Here is a 20,262-nt window from a genome sequence, read left to right on the forward strand (position 1 = left end):
ACTTTATAACTAGGATAACTTTTCCTTCAGTTTCCAATTACATATTCCTCATTTCTACCCGAGGCCTCATCAAAATGATCTTTACTGCATATATTTCTACCAGCATTCTGTTCAGGTTGACTTACTTGTTCTTTAAGAAGACTAAGGCTCTCTTGACAGTACCCCTCTTTTCTTTCTGAGCTATCACCAGAATTTGCCTTAATGGTTCGTTCCTGGCAATGTAGATTTCTTTTATATCACGTACCTCAAAACTCTTCCATTCTCTACCCGTAACCAGTTCTAAAGATGCTTCCACGCTTTTTGCTATTTTTTACAGCAGCATCCCTCTTCTCAGTACCAATTTCTTTGACCATTCAGGTTGTTATAACAGAATACCATAGATTGGGTGGCTTAAACAATATACATTTACTTCTTAAAATTGTCAAGGTTAGGAAGATCAAGATCAAGGAACTGGCAGATTTGGTGTTTGGTGAGGACCTACTTTCTTGTTCATAGATGGATGTGTTTTTCCTCCTAATGCCATCACAGTGGGGTTAGGATTTCTTTTCTTTTAGAGATATTTTTACTTTAAAAATATTTATTTTTAAATCATGCTTATTCTATTACAGTTGTCTCAGTTTTTCCCCCTTTGCCCTCTTCCACCCATCTCACCCGCCCCCTCTGCCACAGTCAGTTCCCACTCTGTTGTCCGTGTCCATTGGTCATTCATACATGTTCTTTGTTTTGTTTAGTCCTTTCTCCTTCTTTCCACTACTGTGCTCCTTCCCCATCCCCTCTGGTGACTTTCAGTCTGCTCCATGTTTCCACGCCTGTCGTTTCCTTTGTTTGTTCATTTATTTTGTTGTATAGATTCCATTTATAGGTGAGATCATATGGTATTTGTCTTTCATAGACTGGCTTATTTCATTTAGCATAATATTCTCTAGTTCCATCAATGTTATCGCAAAAAGTAGGAGTTCCTTCTTTTCTTTTTAAATTCAGATTGATTTTATGTATTTATTAAATGTCAAAATCCATTATAAAATGTTAAAAAATTTAAGTCCATTATAAAGTCTTAGCAATTAAAACAACATGACATCAGACACCAGACAGAAATGATCAAGTAGATAAATGAAATAAAATGAGCATTCTAGAAACAAATGCATATATCTGTCTAACAATGTGATATATGATTAAATTGATATTTCAAATCTATGGGAAAAATAAGGCTTATTAAAAAAATAAGGTGCATGAACCACTGTTACTTGAAATAAAACAAATGTAGAGCCCTGTTTCACACATTATACAAAACATATTCTGATGAGTTAAAAATCAATATGTAAAATCTAAGGAGTTTTAGGAGAAAATAAAAAATAATATTTTTCTTACCCTGAGGTAACATATTCAAACCCTGAAGTTATAAAGTAAAATATTGACAATATGACTATATTAAACATTTAAGACTATATAGTAATATACATATAAAAATGTTAAAGGGTGAGTAATAGAATAGGAAAGTGTTTACAACACATCTAAAAAAAGGGTTAATAGTTTTCCTATTTATTAGGGAAAAAATTCTACATTTATTCAGAGACTGGATAAAGAATACCAAAAAGTCATTTAAAGCTTTTTAAAAATAATAGAAATAGACAAGGAATAGACAAAAACAGGTTTAGTTTCAACAAATAATAAAGTAACAATTAAAAGAACACATCATTGTCACAATCAGATTAATAAGCACTAAAAATATTGGTAATACCAAGTATTGGTGACTGTGAAAAGAATTGGGTATTCATAGACTCTTTTTCTTCATCTCCTTCAAGCAGTCCCTTTAGCATATCTTGCAGTGCTGGTTTGGTGGAGGTGTATACTTTTAACCTTTTGTCTGGGAAACTCCTTATTTCGCCTTCCATTTTAATTGAGAGCCTTGCTAGGTAGAGCAGTCTTGGTTGTAGGCCTTTGCTTTTCATGACTTAGAATATTCCCTCCTGGCTTGCAGTGTTTCTCTTGAGAAGTCAGCTACTAGCCATACTGGGGCTCCCTTATATGTTACCTTTTTCTCCCTTGCTGCCTTTAGGATTCTCTGCTTGTCTTTGATATTTGCCATTTTAATGATGATGTGTCTTGGAGTGGGCCTCATTTGGTTCCTCTTGAATGGGACCCACTGTGCTTCCTGGACTTGGGTGACTTTTTATCTCCTCAAATGAGAGAAGTTTTCCATCATTACTTTTTCAAACAGGTTCTCTATCCCTTCCTCATCCTCTTCTCCTTCTGGTATCCCTATTATACAGATATTATTACATTTCAGGTTGTCATGCATTTCCCTAAACACCTCTTTATTCTTTTTGAGTCTTTTTTCATTTTCTTGCTCTTTCTGGAAGGTTTTTTCTACCTTATCCTCCATCTCAGTGATTCAATCCTCTGCTTCATCCATCCTGCTTTTGATTCCTTCCACTGTGTTCTTCAATTCAGAAACTGTATTCTTCATTTCCTCTTGCCTCTTACTGGTAGTTTCTATGTCCTTTTTCATGCTGATATATTTTGCAGGAAGTTCCTTATAGTTTCCCTGTAGTTTTTGGTAATTCTCTCTGAGCTCACTGAGTTCATTGAGCTTCCTTAGAACTCTTGATTTGAGCTCAATATCTGATAGTTTACTTGCCTCTATTTCATTTAGTTCTCTTTGTGGAGATTCCTACTTTCCCTTGACTCGGGGGCGGGTGTTTCTTTTTCTTCCCATTACATGTGAGACTTCTTTTTTCCTTTTGTTTCTTAAATTGATCTCTCTTGATGTCCTGACTTTCTGGTGTGAACCTCTATGGTAGGAGACTGCTGTTTTTTTTTTTTTTTTTTTTTTTTTCTAGATCTGCCTCTGATGATGTCAGATGTTGACCCTTTCTGACCTCAGACAGTCTGTTGAAGACTTCCATGAATCTACTGTCTTTGGCTGTCTCCTTCAGCTGTTAATCTAGTCACTGTGCACTTAGCAGGCCTGCTTAGACAGCTCAGGGCAGGGCGGAGTCCCTCCTGGGGGCAAGATTATTGGGTTCTCTCACAGTGCTGCCGCTCAGGGGAGTGGTCTGCCTGAGCAAGATGGCTGTTGCCGTATCGGGTATGAGTCAGAACCAGGATCCCACCGGCCACTCTCAGTTGTCTTCCTAAAGCCTCCCTCCCCAGTCTCTTCTCAGTCGCCTTCAGCCCACTCTGCCCCCACCTTTGCCAGAGACCAGGGTAAGTGGCCGCAAATAAAAATTTATGTTTTGGCCTTTTAAAAGGCTCTTCACATCTCCCAGTGCTCATCTCTGGCAAAGAGCAGTTCTGCTGCTTTTCGTGGTTGGCTGTTATCTGTGTACTCTTTGGGCTCTGGTGCTGTAGGCTGGAGATGCCTGCTTATGGTTCAGACCCCGCTCTTCTCGGGGAGATCCAACTGGCCATTTTAATATCCTTCTGGTCTGCCATCCATGAACGCCCCGCCCCTCTTCTTGAGTCTCTCTACCACATTCCTTACCAGTCAGGTTGTGCTAAAGCTGATTCTTCTGTCTGCCCAAGGTTTTAAGGCTCCACTCTCCCTATTGTTCAGTTGTTTGTTCTAGGTGATTTCTCCACAATTTAGTTGTAATTCCAGGTTTGTCCTATGGGGAGGTCAGTGTGAATTCCATTCACTCCTCTCCCATGTTGGTTCTCCCAGGATTTCTTTCTTTCTTGTTTTTATTGTTGTTTAAGTACAGTTGTCTCCATTTTCCCACACCCGCGTGTTCCTTGATGACCCTTCTTCTTATTTCTGTTATCAACCTTTCCCCTCCCCTCTGGTTACTGTTAGTTTGCTGTTTACTTCAATGTCTCTGGGTCTATTTTGCTTGCTTGTTTGTTTTATTGATTGGGTTACACCTATAGATGAGATCTTATGGTATTTGTCTTTCACTACTTGGCTTATTTCACTTAGCATGATGTTTTCCAGTTCCATCCATGCTGTCATGAAAGGTAGGAGTTCCTTCTTTCTTTCTGCTGTGTATGATTCCATTGCGTAAATGTACCATAGTTTTTTATCTACTCATTTACTCATGGGCACTTAGGATTTCAACATAAGAAGTTTGGAGGACAGAAACATTTCAGTCTGAAGTACAGATGTAGTATTTTTAGAATTCCTTATTTCAAAATACATTTATTAAATAAGCATTGCAGCAACAAAACTGGGAATAAATAAGTATTTAAAGTACTCATAATCTTACTATCATTTCTATAAATGTAGTGGGTTATCTTTAGCCTAATTGTATTCTGTTACTTTACCTGCCCTTCAGTCTTTACTTTTCTGTAATCATTATCTGGTTTACTCTGCTTAAGTTTAAAAATAATATTTTGGTTAAGATTTATTTCATGGTATGGTTCAAGCTTAAGGAGGAAAGAGGCATTTCTTTTTTAATTAAAAAGAAATGAACACCCCCAAAATGTGAACTTGTTTAACATGTCATTAATCCAAAACTTTGAAAGGTTTTTTTATACCTGACAATGCACATTGTTGCTTCATATCACTTATCCACTACCCAACATTCTCTTCTCATTCAATAAAGAGAGAGCAAACAATCTTTGTATTTTTATACTTATCAATGGTTTCTTGAGACATCTCCACTCAAAATCCTTTGTCTCTCACAGCTCTATTTGAGATTCACTTTCACTAGTTTGATAAACTAATGCCTTATGTATAACATAGACTTTTGTTATGTGGACAAGGGAAAATAAATGTTTAAAATAGTGCATGTGGTATTTTTTTAGCAGCATGCATTATCAAATCAAGATAAAATGTAAATAGAATAAAAGAAAACTCTTGTTATGGTATTTTTTCTTTAGATTCATTTTAACCAAGTTTCTATTACATGGAAGCAATCATTTGATTGATTCATTAACAATTTACAACCATTTTTAATTGCCTACCATTTTTCAAATATCATGTTAGTCCTAGAAAAAAGAATAAAAAAATACAAAATACCAGCTCCAGTCTACCAGTACTACAAGCTTTCAGTGATGACAGAAATGTTCTCCATCTGCACTAATATGGCAGCCACTGGCCACATGTGGCTATTGAATGCTTGACATATATGTAAGCATTCAATAATGCATGTAAGTCTGTCTTTGGAACTGAACTGTTAATTTAATTTTTTATTAAGAATTTTATTGAGAAATAATTCACATAGTACACATTTAACCCATTTAAGTTATAGAATTCAATGGTTTTTAGTGTAGTCACATAATTGTGTAGCCATTGCAACATTCAATTTTAGTACCTTCATCACTTTGATAAGAAACTCAATATTAATTAGCGGTAGTTCCCCAAATTTCTACTGCTTCCTTAGCCCCAGGTAGCCACTAATCTTTCTCCACAGATATGACTATTTTGGACTTTTCATTAGATAGAATTACAATATGTAACTTTTGCAACTAATTTTAGTTTATTCAATAGCCACATGTGGCTGGTGGCTACCGGAAGAAGCAAGTGAACTAAAATACCACATACAGATGCTTTAGGAATGATGAAGGCTGAGGAAAAGATAATCCTGCATAACAGGTCAGAGAGATTAAAGATGAACTGAGAGCCTAGAGATGACAGGTTCCTGAAGGACAGGATAATCAACAGTACTAAATAATAAAGAGGAGTCAGGGTGGTTGGTAAAGAAATGTAGGCAAGAGACACATATATCATTTAGAGATGGAGGGAAGAAAATTTCAAGATTGCTTGACAGGGGTGTCAGGAATGATGGAAATTTTGTTTTGTTGCTGTTAATGTTTTTAGTGTAGACATGAGCCTATATGTATGCAGAAGACAAGGATATTGTGGAATTAAAGAGATTCAAGATGTTTGAGCAGGGTTCTGGAAGATACTAAGGTAATACCAAGGTTATTAGCATAGGAGTAAGCCCTGCTAAGAAAGACAGAGGTCATGTTTCTCAGAGGCAGGAGTAAATGAATAGAAAGTAGGCAAATTTTTGATACAGAGCAATTTTTACATAGAAAAAATGGGAACCAAAGGAAGTTATTTACTTAAGGAAAGTGGGAACAAGTCTTTTTTAAGGTAAAGTTTGGTTCTTCCAAACTGTGTAGAAGGGAATCCTGAGAAGTTCTACAGAGGTGTTGGGACTATGGGACACAGGAATGTTACTTACTTTTAGGTGTTCTGTCCAAATGTATAGGTCTTTAAAAAGGGACAAACATTTTCAGGTATATAAGTCACAGGAAGTCCAGGATCCAGATATGTCAATTTTCACTTACTAAAGAATGGAAATTGCCCAAAAGTTTACATCTGAGAATTATAAAGATAAAATGTAGCTTCACCAGTTCACACATCCATCCTCTTTCCTTCATTTTCTCCTTTCTTCCTGCTTTCCTTTTCTCCCATCTGTTCTTATATTTGTAGAAAACAATATACCCTCCTGCTTTTCCCTACAAGAATAAATGGAAACAGAACACAAAACTTTGTGAAAATTCAACATTAATCCATGTTGTAATGAATATAAAATTTCATGTTATGAGTTGTAATAAAATTCCAGTATTTTCTCATTTTTCTAAATTATTCCTCCCTGCACCCAATGTAATGAGTGGAAGAGCCAGAAACTGCTTTGAAAATCCCAAATTGAAAGCAACTATGCAAATATAAGTGAAAAATTTACTAATTAGTTGATAGTGATTTAACAACATTGCTTTAGAGCAAGCTTTCTATATACAAGTTTTAGTGATTAAAACTGACTTCTGTGCTATTCTAAATATAGAAAATTATATATTTATGTATATATTTTTTATTTTAGGCTTTTAAAACCAAAGATGGATATCTTGTAGTTGGAGCAGGAAATAACCAACAGTTTGCTACCGTGTGCAAGGTAATTTACAATCATTGGGATGGATGGATGATATATGCAACAATTCACTTAGTAAAAAGCCAGGAAGGTTAAATTTTGCCTAGAACAATGCTGCTAAGTATGTAACCAACTCAAGACCTCCTGTGTTAGACAAGTGTATGCCATTTTCGTACTTATAAATGCCAGGTACAAGGTCAGAATCAGCACTCTCACTGTATTATCGCTATTTTTTTATGTTTCTGGCTGTATTTTGAAATGAAAAATTATAGAAACTTAAATTATTCTTAAACTTGACCTGTCTACCTGTCCTAACAGAAAAGAAACAAACAAAATTAAATTAAAGGGATTTTTAAACAGTTTTTTCCCCTCCCTCCCTCCTTCTCTCTATCCCTTCCTCTCCCCTCCTTTATTTCTTCATTCCACTGCATGAGATCTAATTAGGCCCAAATATAATCTAGTGTCAAATTTATTTTATTTATCACTAGAAATTTTAAAAATTATTTAAAAGTTAGTTTTGTTTAATATGTTTTTGCAAAATTTATGTTTTAAGATTTTAGCAAATAATGTTATATTAAAAATGTTTCTCCTCAACAAGGCCTTAGAATCATTTTAAATAATTTTATGTTGAGGATACTCCATTTTTCTTTTTGGCATTGTTTAGGCATTTTTAAAAATTTGATACTTTTGCATTTATCTAGATTTTATTGGTATTTTGTTTTATTTAAGGCCTAATGCCAGGAATGCTATCCAGATTTCTAAAAATATTCTTTTTGTAAGCAAGGTGCTCACCTACTAAGGATGTTTTCTGATTGGGAAAGGTTCATTTTTTTTGTGTTAACTATACTACTATGAGCTTTCAGTTTTGTTAAAGATGCCTGTGAGTTCCTTATAGGAACTTTATTTATTGCAGATAACTTACTATATACAAAAATTATTTATTACCATGCCTTTTTTTGTATGAGAAGTTAATGAGTAGAGCTAAAAACCACAGCAAAGAGATGGGAGGTATGACAGAGAAGGTGACAAATTGAGATAGTTCCGATTGCAGGAAGGGCTGGAACATCTGAGGTGGGAAAGAAGAGAGCTTTAATAATGGTGAGTCTGAGTAAGTGTAGATAAAATTGATTCAAACATTTGATCTGGGATCAAAGAATCTTTATTATGCACGGTCAATGTTAAAAATATGAAACATACGGAAGCTGTTGCCTATGAAGTCATTTGTGTACTCTAGCTCCAGAGATGTAAAAGCCAGTTCATTGCTATAAATGAGTACAGATTTTCTTCCTGGGCCATATGTTGGAGTTTTCGCTACTCAGAAAGGTGGGGGAGGAGGGAAGAGAAATTACTGGTTGACATATTCTTCATTGTTGAAAATAACTGTACTGAATTCTTTTTGATTCATTACTGCTGATTAATTTGAAACTTTAGAACTTCCTCATAAATATCCATAAAAAAATTTTGAAAAATATTTTTATTTCAAAGCAGAATATTTTCTATAAGTTTTAGTACTAAATATGAGTTATTGTTATAATGTGTTTGACTCGTTGTTTAAAAAGAGACTATCAGAGAGCTTTGGAGATTGGCATACTTCACCTGTTTTTCCCACATGTGAGTGAGGAATGATTAATTCCTATATAAAATTCTCAGATTTTCAAAAGAAAAATTTTTATATGAATTGGACTTTAATGTTATTTACATTATTTATGAGAGATCTTGAGCAAACATGGCAATCTAATTGGCTTTTTCAACCTTCATAATTATATCCTTACATGTAAATTTGTCCTAAAAACCTTTTCACCTAATACAAATGACCTGTGCCCTTATTTTGATGCAAGATTTTCCCCCTCACTTATGTAGTGAGTTTCTTCTTAATATTTTTTATTCATATTTATCTCATAGTGGGAAGCTTGTCATTCAAATTGGCCTTATAGAAGATGAGGTTCCCCAGTTTTTGACAGTGAGCTTATCAAAATTGTTCTTTTGCCAAGTAAGGTCCATCATGAAAATAAGGCAACTCTACCTCCTGGGGAGAAATGTACCAATATTGTCTTCCACGAATGAGTAGAATTCAGTTAGGCCTAATATCTTCCCCAAGTAGAATTTGATATACTGGTTAACTAATACTTCTTGGGGATGTTCCTATTAGGGAGCTTTTATCGTCTGGGATTGTAATGAAGGCAAGGACATTGAGTTCAAGACATGAGGCTGAGAACATCTTCCTGCATATAAAGTGAATCTTGGTTTGAATTTTGGTTTATAACAAATCTTATTTTATGGATCTTAACATGATACAGAAGAGTAGGGAATGTGAGCATATGTAAAGCTATTTTAAGCTGATTGATGCCAATACTAATGGTTATTTCTATTAGAAGTATATTGACATCCTTTTAAAAGTCATTTAGACTGAAAGTTTCTCTTATTGTAGTCAATATTCATTGGTTCTCAACTTCAACATGGATAGAAAATTTTCTTGAGCTCCATTCCCAAAGATTTTGGCTTAGTATGTTAGTAATGGTCTTAGAAAGGCCACAGGAAAGTTCAATTTTAATAAACATTGTAGTTGATTTTGGAGCAGGTGGTCTGTGGACATTATACCAAATCCAAGGCCTTTTCTTTGCCTCAAATCTGGTCAGATGACATCTGGCAGGTTACTTAATCTTTGCGAAGTATCTCTACCTCATGATAAAATGAAGATTATAGTATAATATATAACTATACTAATATATAATTTCGGGGTTTTGTAAGAGGGTAGATGTTTGAAAAACTCAGGACAGCAATGGCTCATAGTATGCTCTTAAAAACTGCCTTTATAAAAATTAGGTGTGGAAATTCTGGTTCTGGGTGAGATTGAGTAAACACACTTACTACCTTTTCCATGGAATATCATAATAAAAACTAGAGAGAATACACACATCATCTTTTGGAAGACTCTGAAAAGTAGTGACAGAATTGGGGAAAAACACCTGAATTTGAAGTACCTCTAAATTTACCAGTTTTTCCTTCTGATGTGAACATAGATACAGTGGAGCCTGAAACCTAGAAGTGGGCACCAGGGACAGAGCTGAGCTCCAGGAACTGCCTTGCATTCTGGGCTTGAATAGCAGGCAAGTGAGCTCTACTGTCAGAGAAAGTGTGGAAATCCTCCTTTTTTTGCTACTTTCCACTTTCTCACACCCCAGCTCCGAAGCATTCCTATAGTGGCAGCACCAGATGAGCAGGAGCCAAAACTCTACAGAAGGGTACCTTTCCTCTTTACCACTGAGCTGTGATCCCAAAGAGAGGGGGGAATGTTTGTTCCCTGTCCTCCTACTTGGCCTCTGCCCTGAAAATATGCTTGGGAGTGAGGTAATTGAAGAGGAGCTCCAGGAAACTGAAAAGAGATAGCCGAGAGGGAAGAGCTTTGGAAAGCAATCTTTGAAGTTACTTGTTAAGTCTCGCACTCACTATTGAGCTGTGCATACACTGATCTGATCCTAAGTCAACATACCAAAGATGTTGAGAACTCAGTTAACAAACAGACTACTGTCCAGGCTGCAGCTTGGCCATTGAGTAGGGGCACATGTGGGACAGATTTGAATAGCACTGCCAAGCTTTTGAAAACTGAACTAACACTAGAACCAAAGCACACAGAAGGTCTTTTGGAACTTGCAGCCTGCACCTAATCAGGTCAACTGCTTGCTAAAAGCAATAGCAACAACATTTTTCCTGTAGGATTTAAATAAGACCCAGAAGTTTGTAATATAATATTCAAAATGTCCAAGACACAATTCAAAATTACTTAATATATGAAAAACCAGAACTTGCATGAGAACAGGAAATCAATAAATGTAAATACCAAGATGACACAGGTGTTGGAATTAATTTCCAAAAACGTTAAAACAGCCATTATAAAAATTCTCCAATAAGTATCACAGGAACTATTGATATAAATGGAAAAGTAGCAGATCTCATCCAAGATGGCAGTGTAGGAAGACCCTGAACTCACCTCTTCCCCATGAACACATTGAATCCACATTTATAGGCAGAGAAATCTTTACTGAAGAAGAAGTGTAGACTAACTGAACACCTTGTTCATTGAAATGAATGACAAGAGACAATATTGAAACAGGTAGGAGAGACAGAGGGGATCATGGGAACCCCACCCCCAATACACTGACTGGCAGTAGGGAGGGATCATTGAAGGGCCTACATGCAGCTCATCCAACCTTGGGCACAGCAAAAATACAGTGGCTTAAAGGGTCCTAGAAGGAAATCCATTTACTAATACTAGAGTATTTACCAAAGAGGAGGGGCACTGTGGAAATTCTCTCTGAAGTTAGAGACACTGAAGAGTACCATTTTTTTGCTGCCACTCCACCTTGATCAAATGGGCACAAACACAATCCAGAAGGTCTAGGTAGCTGGCCAAGGCCATCTCTGTGTATCCCAGACCCCACAGCCACAGTAGCTCTGTGGATTGCCCCTGGACTTCCTGTAGTGAATACTCCCTTCAACTAAAGCTTCAGCTTTTGTGTTCTGGACTTACTGAAGCCTCAGCCTGCTGCAGCTACAGCCCCAACTAACCTACAAAATCTGCTGTGGCTCTGCTTGCCCACCAGGACTCCCTGTGACCTAAGCCTGACCCATCTAAAGACCCAGTCTGCCTGCCAAGACAGCTGAAGTAAGGCTTGCCCCTTGGAATCCTTACAGCCCACAGTTTATCCAGCTCCAGCTCCAGCTGGCTTACCAAAGACAGTTGGTATCTGCAGTCTACAAAGCGGAAGCTTCTACACAAGGCCACTTCTTAGTTACCAGGGAAAGTTGCTATTTTGCCTAATTCAATGAAGGAAATACAGAGATATAACCAAAATGAAGAGACAGAGAAAAATAATTTAAATGTAAGAACAGAACAAAAACCCAGAAAAAGAACTAAATCAAATGGAGGTAAGCAATCTACCAGGAAAACAGTTTAAAACATTGGTTATAAAAATGCTCAACAAACTCAGGAGAAAAATACATGAAGTTCTCAATGAGAATTTCAACAAAGAGAAAATATTTTAAAAAATCAGAACTGAAGAATACAGTAATTGAAATGAAAAACACACTAGAGGGACTCAACAATAGATCAGATGATGCACAGGACTGAATCAGTGACCCAGATAATAAGGTAGTGGAAATCAGTCAGTTGGGACAGAAAAAAGAAAACAATTAAAATGAGATAGTTTAAGGAATTTCAGGGACAATATCAAACAAACATTCCAACATTTGAATCATAAGTATTCGAAAGGGAGAAGAGATAAAGTGACAGAAAACACATGAAGTAACAACCCCTGAAAATTTTTCTAACCTGGAGTATGAAACATTCAAGTCCAGGAGGCACAGGGAGTCCCAAAGAAGGTGAACCCAACGATGCCCACACCAAGACTCGTCATAATTAAAATGCTAAAGGTTTAAGATAAAGGGAGAATCTTAAAAGCAGCAATAGTAAAGCAGGAGGTTACATACAAGGGAGCTCCAATAAGATTGTCAGGTGATTTTTCAGAAGAAACAGTGTAGATCATAAGGGGATTGCACAATATATTTAAAGAGAAGAAAGGGGAAAACACCTACAACTAAGAATACTCTACCCAATGGGTTATCCTTCAGGATTGAAGGAGAGATAGAGAGTTCTACAGACAAGCAAAAGATAAAGTTCATCTCCACTAAACCAGCATTACACAAAAGATAAAGTGATTCCTTCAAGCAGAAAATAAAAGTCCAAAACGAAAAATAAGAAAATATAGAAAAAAAATTCACTGATGAAAGCCATTTAGTGAAGGTAATAGATCAATCAATTGTAAAGCTAGTATGAAGGTTAAAAAACAAAAGTAAGAGCATTTGCAACTCCAGCAAATGCAAGATATAAAATATGTCAAAAACATATATGTGGAGTTGAGTAAGAAAATGAAAGGCTTTCTTCTGGTCAAGATGGTGGTGTTGGTGGGCAAGGCTTGCTTCTTTGTACAACAAATCAAAGTTACAACTAAAATATAGAAAAACCATCACTCAGAACTGTCAGAAATCAAGCTGAATGGAAGTCCGATGACTATAAATTAAAGAACCACATCCATCCAGACTGGACAGAACAGGCTGGTCACACACTCATGTGTAATGGATAAAATTTAGGAGAGATATCTCCGGAATGAGGAGTCCTAGCCTCATACCAGGTACCCAAGCCCAGGGTTCTGGTAACAGGACAATAGGCCCCCACAACTTTTGCCTGCAAAATCCAGCAGGGATTGAGTTGGTGGAAGAAAATAGGCAAAGGACCTGAACAGACACCTCTCCAAGGTAGACATACAGAGGGCCCAGGGACATATGAAAGGATACTCAGCATCATTAGCTATCAGAGAGATGCATATTAAAACCACAATGAGATACCAGTTCACAGCAGTCAGAATGGCCATGATAAACAAATCAACAAACAACAAGTGCTGGTGAGGTTGTGGAGAAAAGGGAACCTTAGTACATTCTTAGTAGGGATGAAGACTGGTGCGGCCACTGTGGAAAACAGTTTGGAATTTCCTCAAAATGCTAAAAATGAAACTGTCTTTTGACCCAGCAATTCCACTGCTGGAATTATACCCTAAGAACCCTGAAACACTAATTCAAAAGAATCTATGCACCCCAGTGTTTATAACAGCACAATTTACAATAGCCACATGCTGGAAGCAACCTAAGTGCCCATCAGTAAATGAGTGGATCAGAAAACTATGGTACATTTACACAATGGAATACAAAGCAGCAGGAAGAAAGAGCTACTACCCTTCATGACAGCATTATGCAAAGGGAACTGGATGGAACTGGAGAGCATTATGCAAAGTGAAATAAGCCAAGTGGTAAAAGACAATTACAATATAATCTCACCTATAAGTGGAATGTAATCAATGAAATAAACAAGCAAGCAAAATATAACCAACGACATTGAAATAAAAAACAAACCGAAAGTAACCAGAGCGGGTGGGTAATGGGAGGAGAAAAGGGGAAGGTTTGTCAAGGAATATGTAGAAAGGACCCATGGACAAAGCCCAAGTGGGGAAGGATTGAGGGTGGGAGGTGGGGGTGAGTTGGGCGGGGGAAATTGGTGGCGGGAAAATGGAGACAACTGTACTTGAAGAAGAATAAAAAAATAAAGAAAATTCTGGAGCCCCAAGCAGTTCCCCTTACAAATCCCACGCACAGATTCGCCTCCTCAGACTTACTCTCTCTGAGTTCTGACACCTGGGTAGCAGCTTGGAAGGCACCAGTGGTTTGCTGAGACAGACTGAAGTGCCAAGCATCAAGGCAAGCAGAGGCTATTGCCCCTCTTCTGAGCCCTCCCTGCCACAGACCAATGGAGCTGGCAAGCTGGTGCCATATCTGAGACTCCATCAACCTGGCTAACTCTAGTCTGCCTTGGAGATCCCTAGAAACTCTGTCCCACTCAACTTAAGGGCCCAGCTAAGCTGCTTTTCCATATGCATGACTAGTCGTGGCTCATGCTGCAAAACTTCATAAATCCTCTCAAATAAGCAACAGCTGACCTCAGTGAGCCACAGGCCCAGCCCTAGCAGCAGCCAGCCTAGATTCACAGCTTGGTTTCGCCTGGGAATCTCCAAGCCCAGCATAGGTAGTAGCCATTTCAGATTGCTTTATAGCTCATGCCTGGTGGCCCCAAGCAAAACACAGGTCGGGGCTGAACTTGGCCTGCACCACCCAGGAAACCCCAGGGCCGGGGCACCCAGTAGATGGCTACAGACCATATTGGAGCACCACCACCCTGCCCCTGCACAGTTGATTCTCCACAAGGGCAGAAGTTGATGGTAGGTGGTCACTGCTGATCCTTGCTCCTGACTGGCCTGGGTATATCTATCCCATGGATCTGTCAACAGCAACAAAGGCTCAACTAAAGAAGAACATGTACTCAGCCCACAAAAAGGGATACCTCGAGTTCTCAGCTTGGGTGATGCGGGAGACTGTACCACTGGACCATACAGGACTTCTACTACATTAGGCCATACTATCAAGACATGGAGTCAAAGCAGCTCTACCTAATACATAGAAACAAACACAGGATTGCTGCCAAAATGCAGAGACAAAGAAACATGGCTCTAATGAAAGAACAGATCAAAACTCCAGAAAAAGAGCTAAACAAAATGGAGACAAGCAATCTTATCGAATGCAGAGTTCAAAACACTGGTTATTAGGATGCTCAAAGAACTTACTGAGGACTCAGTAGCATAAAAAAGATCGAATCAGAAATGAAGGATACACTAATTGAAATAAAGAACAATTTACAGGGAATCACCAGTAGAGTGGATGAAGCTGAGAATCAAATCAGTGATTTGTAGTATAAGGAAGTAAACAAGAACCACTCAGAACAACAAGAAGAGAAAAAGAATCCCCCCAAATGAGGATAATATAAGCATTCTCTGGGACAATTTCATGAAGTCCAACAATTGCATGATAATATTGACAGAAGGAGAAGAGAAAAAGCAAAAAAAAAAAAAAAAAAAAGGAAATCTTTGAAAAAATAATGAAAGAAAAATTCCCTAATTTGGTGAAGGAAATAGGCATGTGAGTTCAGGAAGTACAGAGAGTCCCAAATAAGATGGCTGCAAAAAGGCCCACTCCAAGACACATCATAATTAAAATGCCAAAGGTTAAAGATAAAGAGAGAATCTTAAAATCAAGAGGAAAACAGTTAGTTACCTGCAGGGGAGTTCCCATAAGACTGTCAGCTGATTCCTCAAAAGAAAGTTTGCAAGCTAGAAGGGATTGGCAAGACATATTCAAAGTCATGAAAAGCAGAGACCTACAGCCAAGCTTGTTCCTACCCAGAAAAGCTATTATTTAGAATTGAAGGGCAGATAAAGAGTTTCCCAGACAAGAAAAAAACTAAAGGAGTTCATCATCACCAAACCATTATTATGCAAAATGTTAAAAGGACTTATTTGAGAAAAAGATCAAAACTATGAACAATAAAAAGGCAAAAATACATATCTATCAATTGTATCTAAAAAACAAACTAAGCAAACAAGAACAGAACAGGACGATGGAGATGGAGAATGTTTTAATGATTGCTCAATGGGAGGACGTTGGGGGAGAATGGGTAAAGAGGTGAGCGATTTAAATAGTTCATTACAGAATAGCCATGGGGATGTAAAATACAGTATTGGAAATGGAGTAGCCAAAGAACTTATATGCATGACCCATGGACGTGAACAATGATAGGGATTACCTGAGAGAGTGGCTGCTGCATGGTGGAGAGGGGCAAAAGGGGAAATTTCAGGGCAATTGTAATAGCATAATCAACAAAATAAAATTTAAAAAAATGAAATGTTTATAGCTAGGATGCAATTGAATTTAAATGATTATCAACTTAAAATATACTGATATAAGCATAGCTTGTTTTATATGAATCTCATGGTGTCCACAAACCAAAAACCTGTAATAGATGCATAAAAAAATAAAGACAAAGGGACCCAAACATACTACTAAAGAAAGCCATCAATGTACAAGAGAGAAAGAGAAGAAGAATGGAACAGAGGGGAACTGCAAAAACAACTGGAAAAATTACTAAAATGGTACATAGCTAACCATAATTGATCTAAATGTAGATGGACTAAATGCTCCAATCAAAAGACATAATTTGCCTATCAGAGACTTACTTTACACTGAAAGTCACACAGACCTAAAGTGAAGGGAGGAAAAAAGATTTTCCTGAAAAGAAAAACAATAAAAAAGCAGGGATAGCAATCCTTATATCAGACAAAATTAACTTTAAAACAAAGGCTGTAACAAGAGATAGAGAAGGGAATTACATAAAGGCATCAATCCAGTGAGTGGGTATAACCCTTGTAAATATGTGTTCACCCAACTTAGGTGCACCTAAATACATATAGCAAATATTAACATACATAACAAGAGAGATTGACAGTGTTATAATAATAATAGGGAACATTGGCATCCCATTTATATCAAAGGACAGATAATCCAGACAGAAAATCAATAAGGAAACAGTGGCTTTAACCTGACATATTAGATCACATGGAATTAATAGAAATTTCAGAACATTTCACCCCAAATCAGCACAACATATTCTTTTCAAGTGCACATGCAGCAGTTTTCAGGATAGGCTATGTGTTAGGCCACAAAACAAGTATCAGTAGATTTAAGATTAAAATCATATCAAATATCTTCTCTTCATGAAGTATGAAACTAGAAATCAATTACCGGAACACAGGGAAAAACACAAATGTAACATGCCACTAAACAATTGATGGTTAATGAAGAAATCAAGGAGGAAATAAAAAGAAAAATCCTGCGACAAATGAACATGGAAACATGATAATCCAAAAGCTTTGGACAGAGTAAAAGCAGTTTTAAGTGGAAAATTGATAGTGATGCAGGCCTACCTTAAGAAACATACAAGAAAAATCTCAAATAATCATTCATATCTAAAGGGACAAAAAAAAAAAAAAGAGGGAAAAACAAAGCCCTAAGTGAGTGGAAGGAAAGAAATATTTATCGTAAGAGGAGAAATCATGAAATGGAGACTTAAAAATAGAAAGGTCAATGAAACTTAATAACTGGTTCTTTGAAAGATAAAAAAAAATTGATAAATTTTTAGGCAGACTCACAAGAAAAAAAAGAGAATGTGTCCAAATAAATAAAATAAGAAATGAGGATGAATAACTGACAACAGAAATACAAAGGAATTATGAAAATACTATGAACAATTATACTCCAACATATTGGACAACCTAAATGAAATGGATAATTTTTTAGAAACTTATAATCATCCAATACTGAATCAGAAGTATACCAAAAATCTGAACAGATCAATTACAGAAATGAAATTGAGTTAGTAATCAAAAACTTCCAACAAACAAATGTCCATGATCAGGTTGCTTCATAGGCAAATTTCCAGCCAAAATGAATTGAAAGCTACTATTGTTAAACTATACCAAAAACTTTTTGAAGACAAAGGAAATCTTCTCATTCTAATGGCCAGGATTACCTGATACCAGACTGTAAAAAAACATAAAAAAGAAAATTATAGGCCAGGATCCATCATGAACATATATGCAAAAATGCTAAACAAAATATTAGCAAACCAAATTAATACATTAAAAAGGTCATACACAATGATTAAGTAAGATTTATTGCAGCAATACAAGGATGGTTCATTATTTGAAAATCAATTAACATGACACAACACATAAACAGAATGAAGGATAAAATTTATATGATTATCTCAATAGATGCAGAAAAAGCAGTTGAAAAATTTAACATGGGAAACCCTATAGATTCCTTTGAAAACTTACTCAACCTAATAAGTGAATTTGGCAAAATAGCAGGGTACGAAGTCAATATTCAGACACTGAAGGCATTTTTGTACACAAACAATAAATTATCAGAATCAGAAATCATGAAAAAATCCCATTTGCTTTGGCAAAAATACCTAGGAAGGAACCTAACCAAGAAGATAAAAGACCTGTACTCAGAAAACTGCACAACAATGAAGAAAGAAATTAATGAAGACACAAATAAATGGAAGCATATATGTGTTTGTGGATTGGAAGAATTAATGTCCATCAAAATGTCCATACTATGCAAAGCAATTTATAGATTCAATGCAATCCCTATAAAAATACCAGTGATGGATTTCACAGATATAAAACAAACAGCTAAGAAAACTATATGGTACCATAAACAACCTCAAATAGCTGCAGCAATTCTGAGAAAGGCAAACAAAGTAGGAGAGATCACAATGCCTTACATCAAACTATACTCTAAGGCCATTGTAATCAAAACAGTCTGGTACTGGCGTAAAAACAGACAAATAGATCAATGGAACAAAATGGAGAGCCCAGAAATAAACCCATGTCTCTATGGTCAATTAATATTCAACAAAGTGAGCAGAAGCATAAAATGAAGTAAAAATAGACTATTCAAGAAATGGTGTTGGGAGATCTGGAGAAGTAAATGCAAGAAAATGAAACTTGACCACCAACTTACATCATATACAAAAATAAACTCAAGGTGGATAAAAGACTTAAATATAACTTGTGTTACCATAAAAGCCAAGAGGAGAAGATAGGCAAGAATATCTGAAATATTCCATGCAGCAATATTTTCACTGATATGTCCCCTAGAGCAAGGGTTATAAAGGAAAGAATAAATACATGGGACTTCATCAAAATAAGAAGCTTCTGCATGGTTAAAGAAAACATCAGAAAAATGAAAAGGGGACCAACCATATGGGAAGATATATTTGCCAATGATACTTTGGACAAGGGTTTGATCTCCAAAATATATAAAGAACTCACATGACTTCACTCCAGGAAGATAAACAACCCAATTAAAAAATGGGCAAAGGACCTGAACAGACAGTTCTCTAAGAAGGACATAGAGAGGCTGATAGACATATGAAAGGATTCTCAGCATCACAAGCCACCAGAGAGATGCAAATTAAAACCACACTGAGATGCCACTTCACACCAGACAGAACCACCAGCATAAAGAAAACGATAAACAAGTGCTGGAGAGATTGTTGAGAAAAGGGAACCTTAGTACACTGTTGGTTGGAATGCAGATTGGTGCACCCACTGTGGAAAACAGTATGGAATTTCCTCAAAAAATAAAAATGGAACTTCCTTTTGACACAGCAATTCTACTGCTGGGATTATACCCTAAGAATCCCAAAACACCAATTCAAAAGAACCTATGCAGCCCAATGTTCATAGGAGCACAATTTATAATAGTGAAGTGTTGGAAGCAACAAAAGTACCAATCAGTAAATGAGTGGATCAAAAAACTGTGGTACATTTACACAATGGAATACTACACAGCAGAAAGAAAGAAAGAGCTACTACCCGTCTCAACATCATGGATGGAACTTGAGACTATTACGCTATGTGAAAAAATCCAGGAGGTAAATACAAATATCACATGATCTCACCTATAAGTGGAATCTAATAAAAAAAACAAGTAAGCAAAATACAACCAGTGGCGTCGAAATAAAGAAAAACTGACAGTAACTAGAAGGGCATGCAGGGGTGTAATGGAAAAGAAGGGGAATGGTCGTCAAGGAATATGCGTACAGGACCCAAGAACAAGGTCAAAGGTGGAGGGTTTGAGGGTTGGAGGTAGCAGGGTGGGATGAGGGAAAGTGGTGGCAGGAAAATGGAGACAAAAAAATTAACATTTATTTGTGATAAAAACTCTGAACAATTGTGTAGAGAAGGAACGTACCTCAACCCAATAAAAGCCATATATGACAAACTCACAGCTGAAATCATACTATATCACACTCAATAGTAAAAAGCTTAAAAGATTTCTTCCTAAGATGAGAAATAAGACCAGGACACCCACTCTCACCATTCTTACTCATGATTGTATTGAAGGTTCTAACCACAGCAATCAGACAAGAAAAAGA

At 36.7% G+C, this 20,262-nt stretch overlaps 1 protein-coding gene across 11 annotated transcripts in view; it reads left to right on the forward strand.

The window, feature by feature from the left end:
• The window catches only part of SUGCT (succinyl-CoA:glutarate-CoA transferase), a 976,712-nt gene that overhangs the window by 400,543 nt on the left and 555,907 nt on the right, over positions 1–20,262 (forward strand). For all 11 annotated transcript variants that reach the window (XM_054563904.1, XM_054563899.1, XM_054563900.1 and 8 more), the window contains one exon: positions 6,771–6,842. In XM_054563904.1, the coding sequence (XP_054419879.1) occupies positions 6,771–6,842 (72 nt within the window). The remainder of the gene's footprint in view (positions 1–6,770; positions 6,843–20,262) is intronic.

The sequence above is a fragment of the Pteronotus mesoamericanus genome, unplaced genomic scaffold (genome assembly GCF_021234165.1).
Source record: "Pteronotus mesoamericanus isolate MK-2021 breed Mesoamerican mustached bat unplaced genomic scaffold, CSHL_Meso_final scaffold_85, whole genome shotgun sequence".
Lineage (NCBI taxonomy): Eukaryota > Metazoa > Chordata > Mammalia > Chiroptera > Mormoopidae > Pteronotus > Pteronotus mesoamericanus.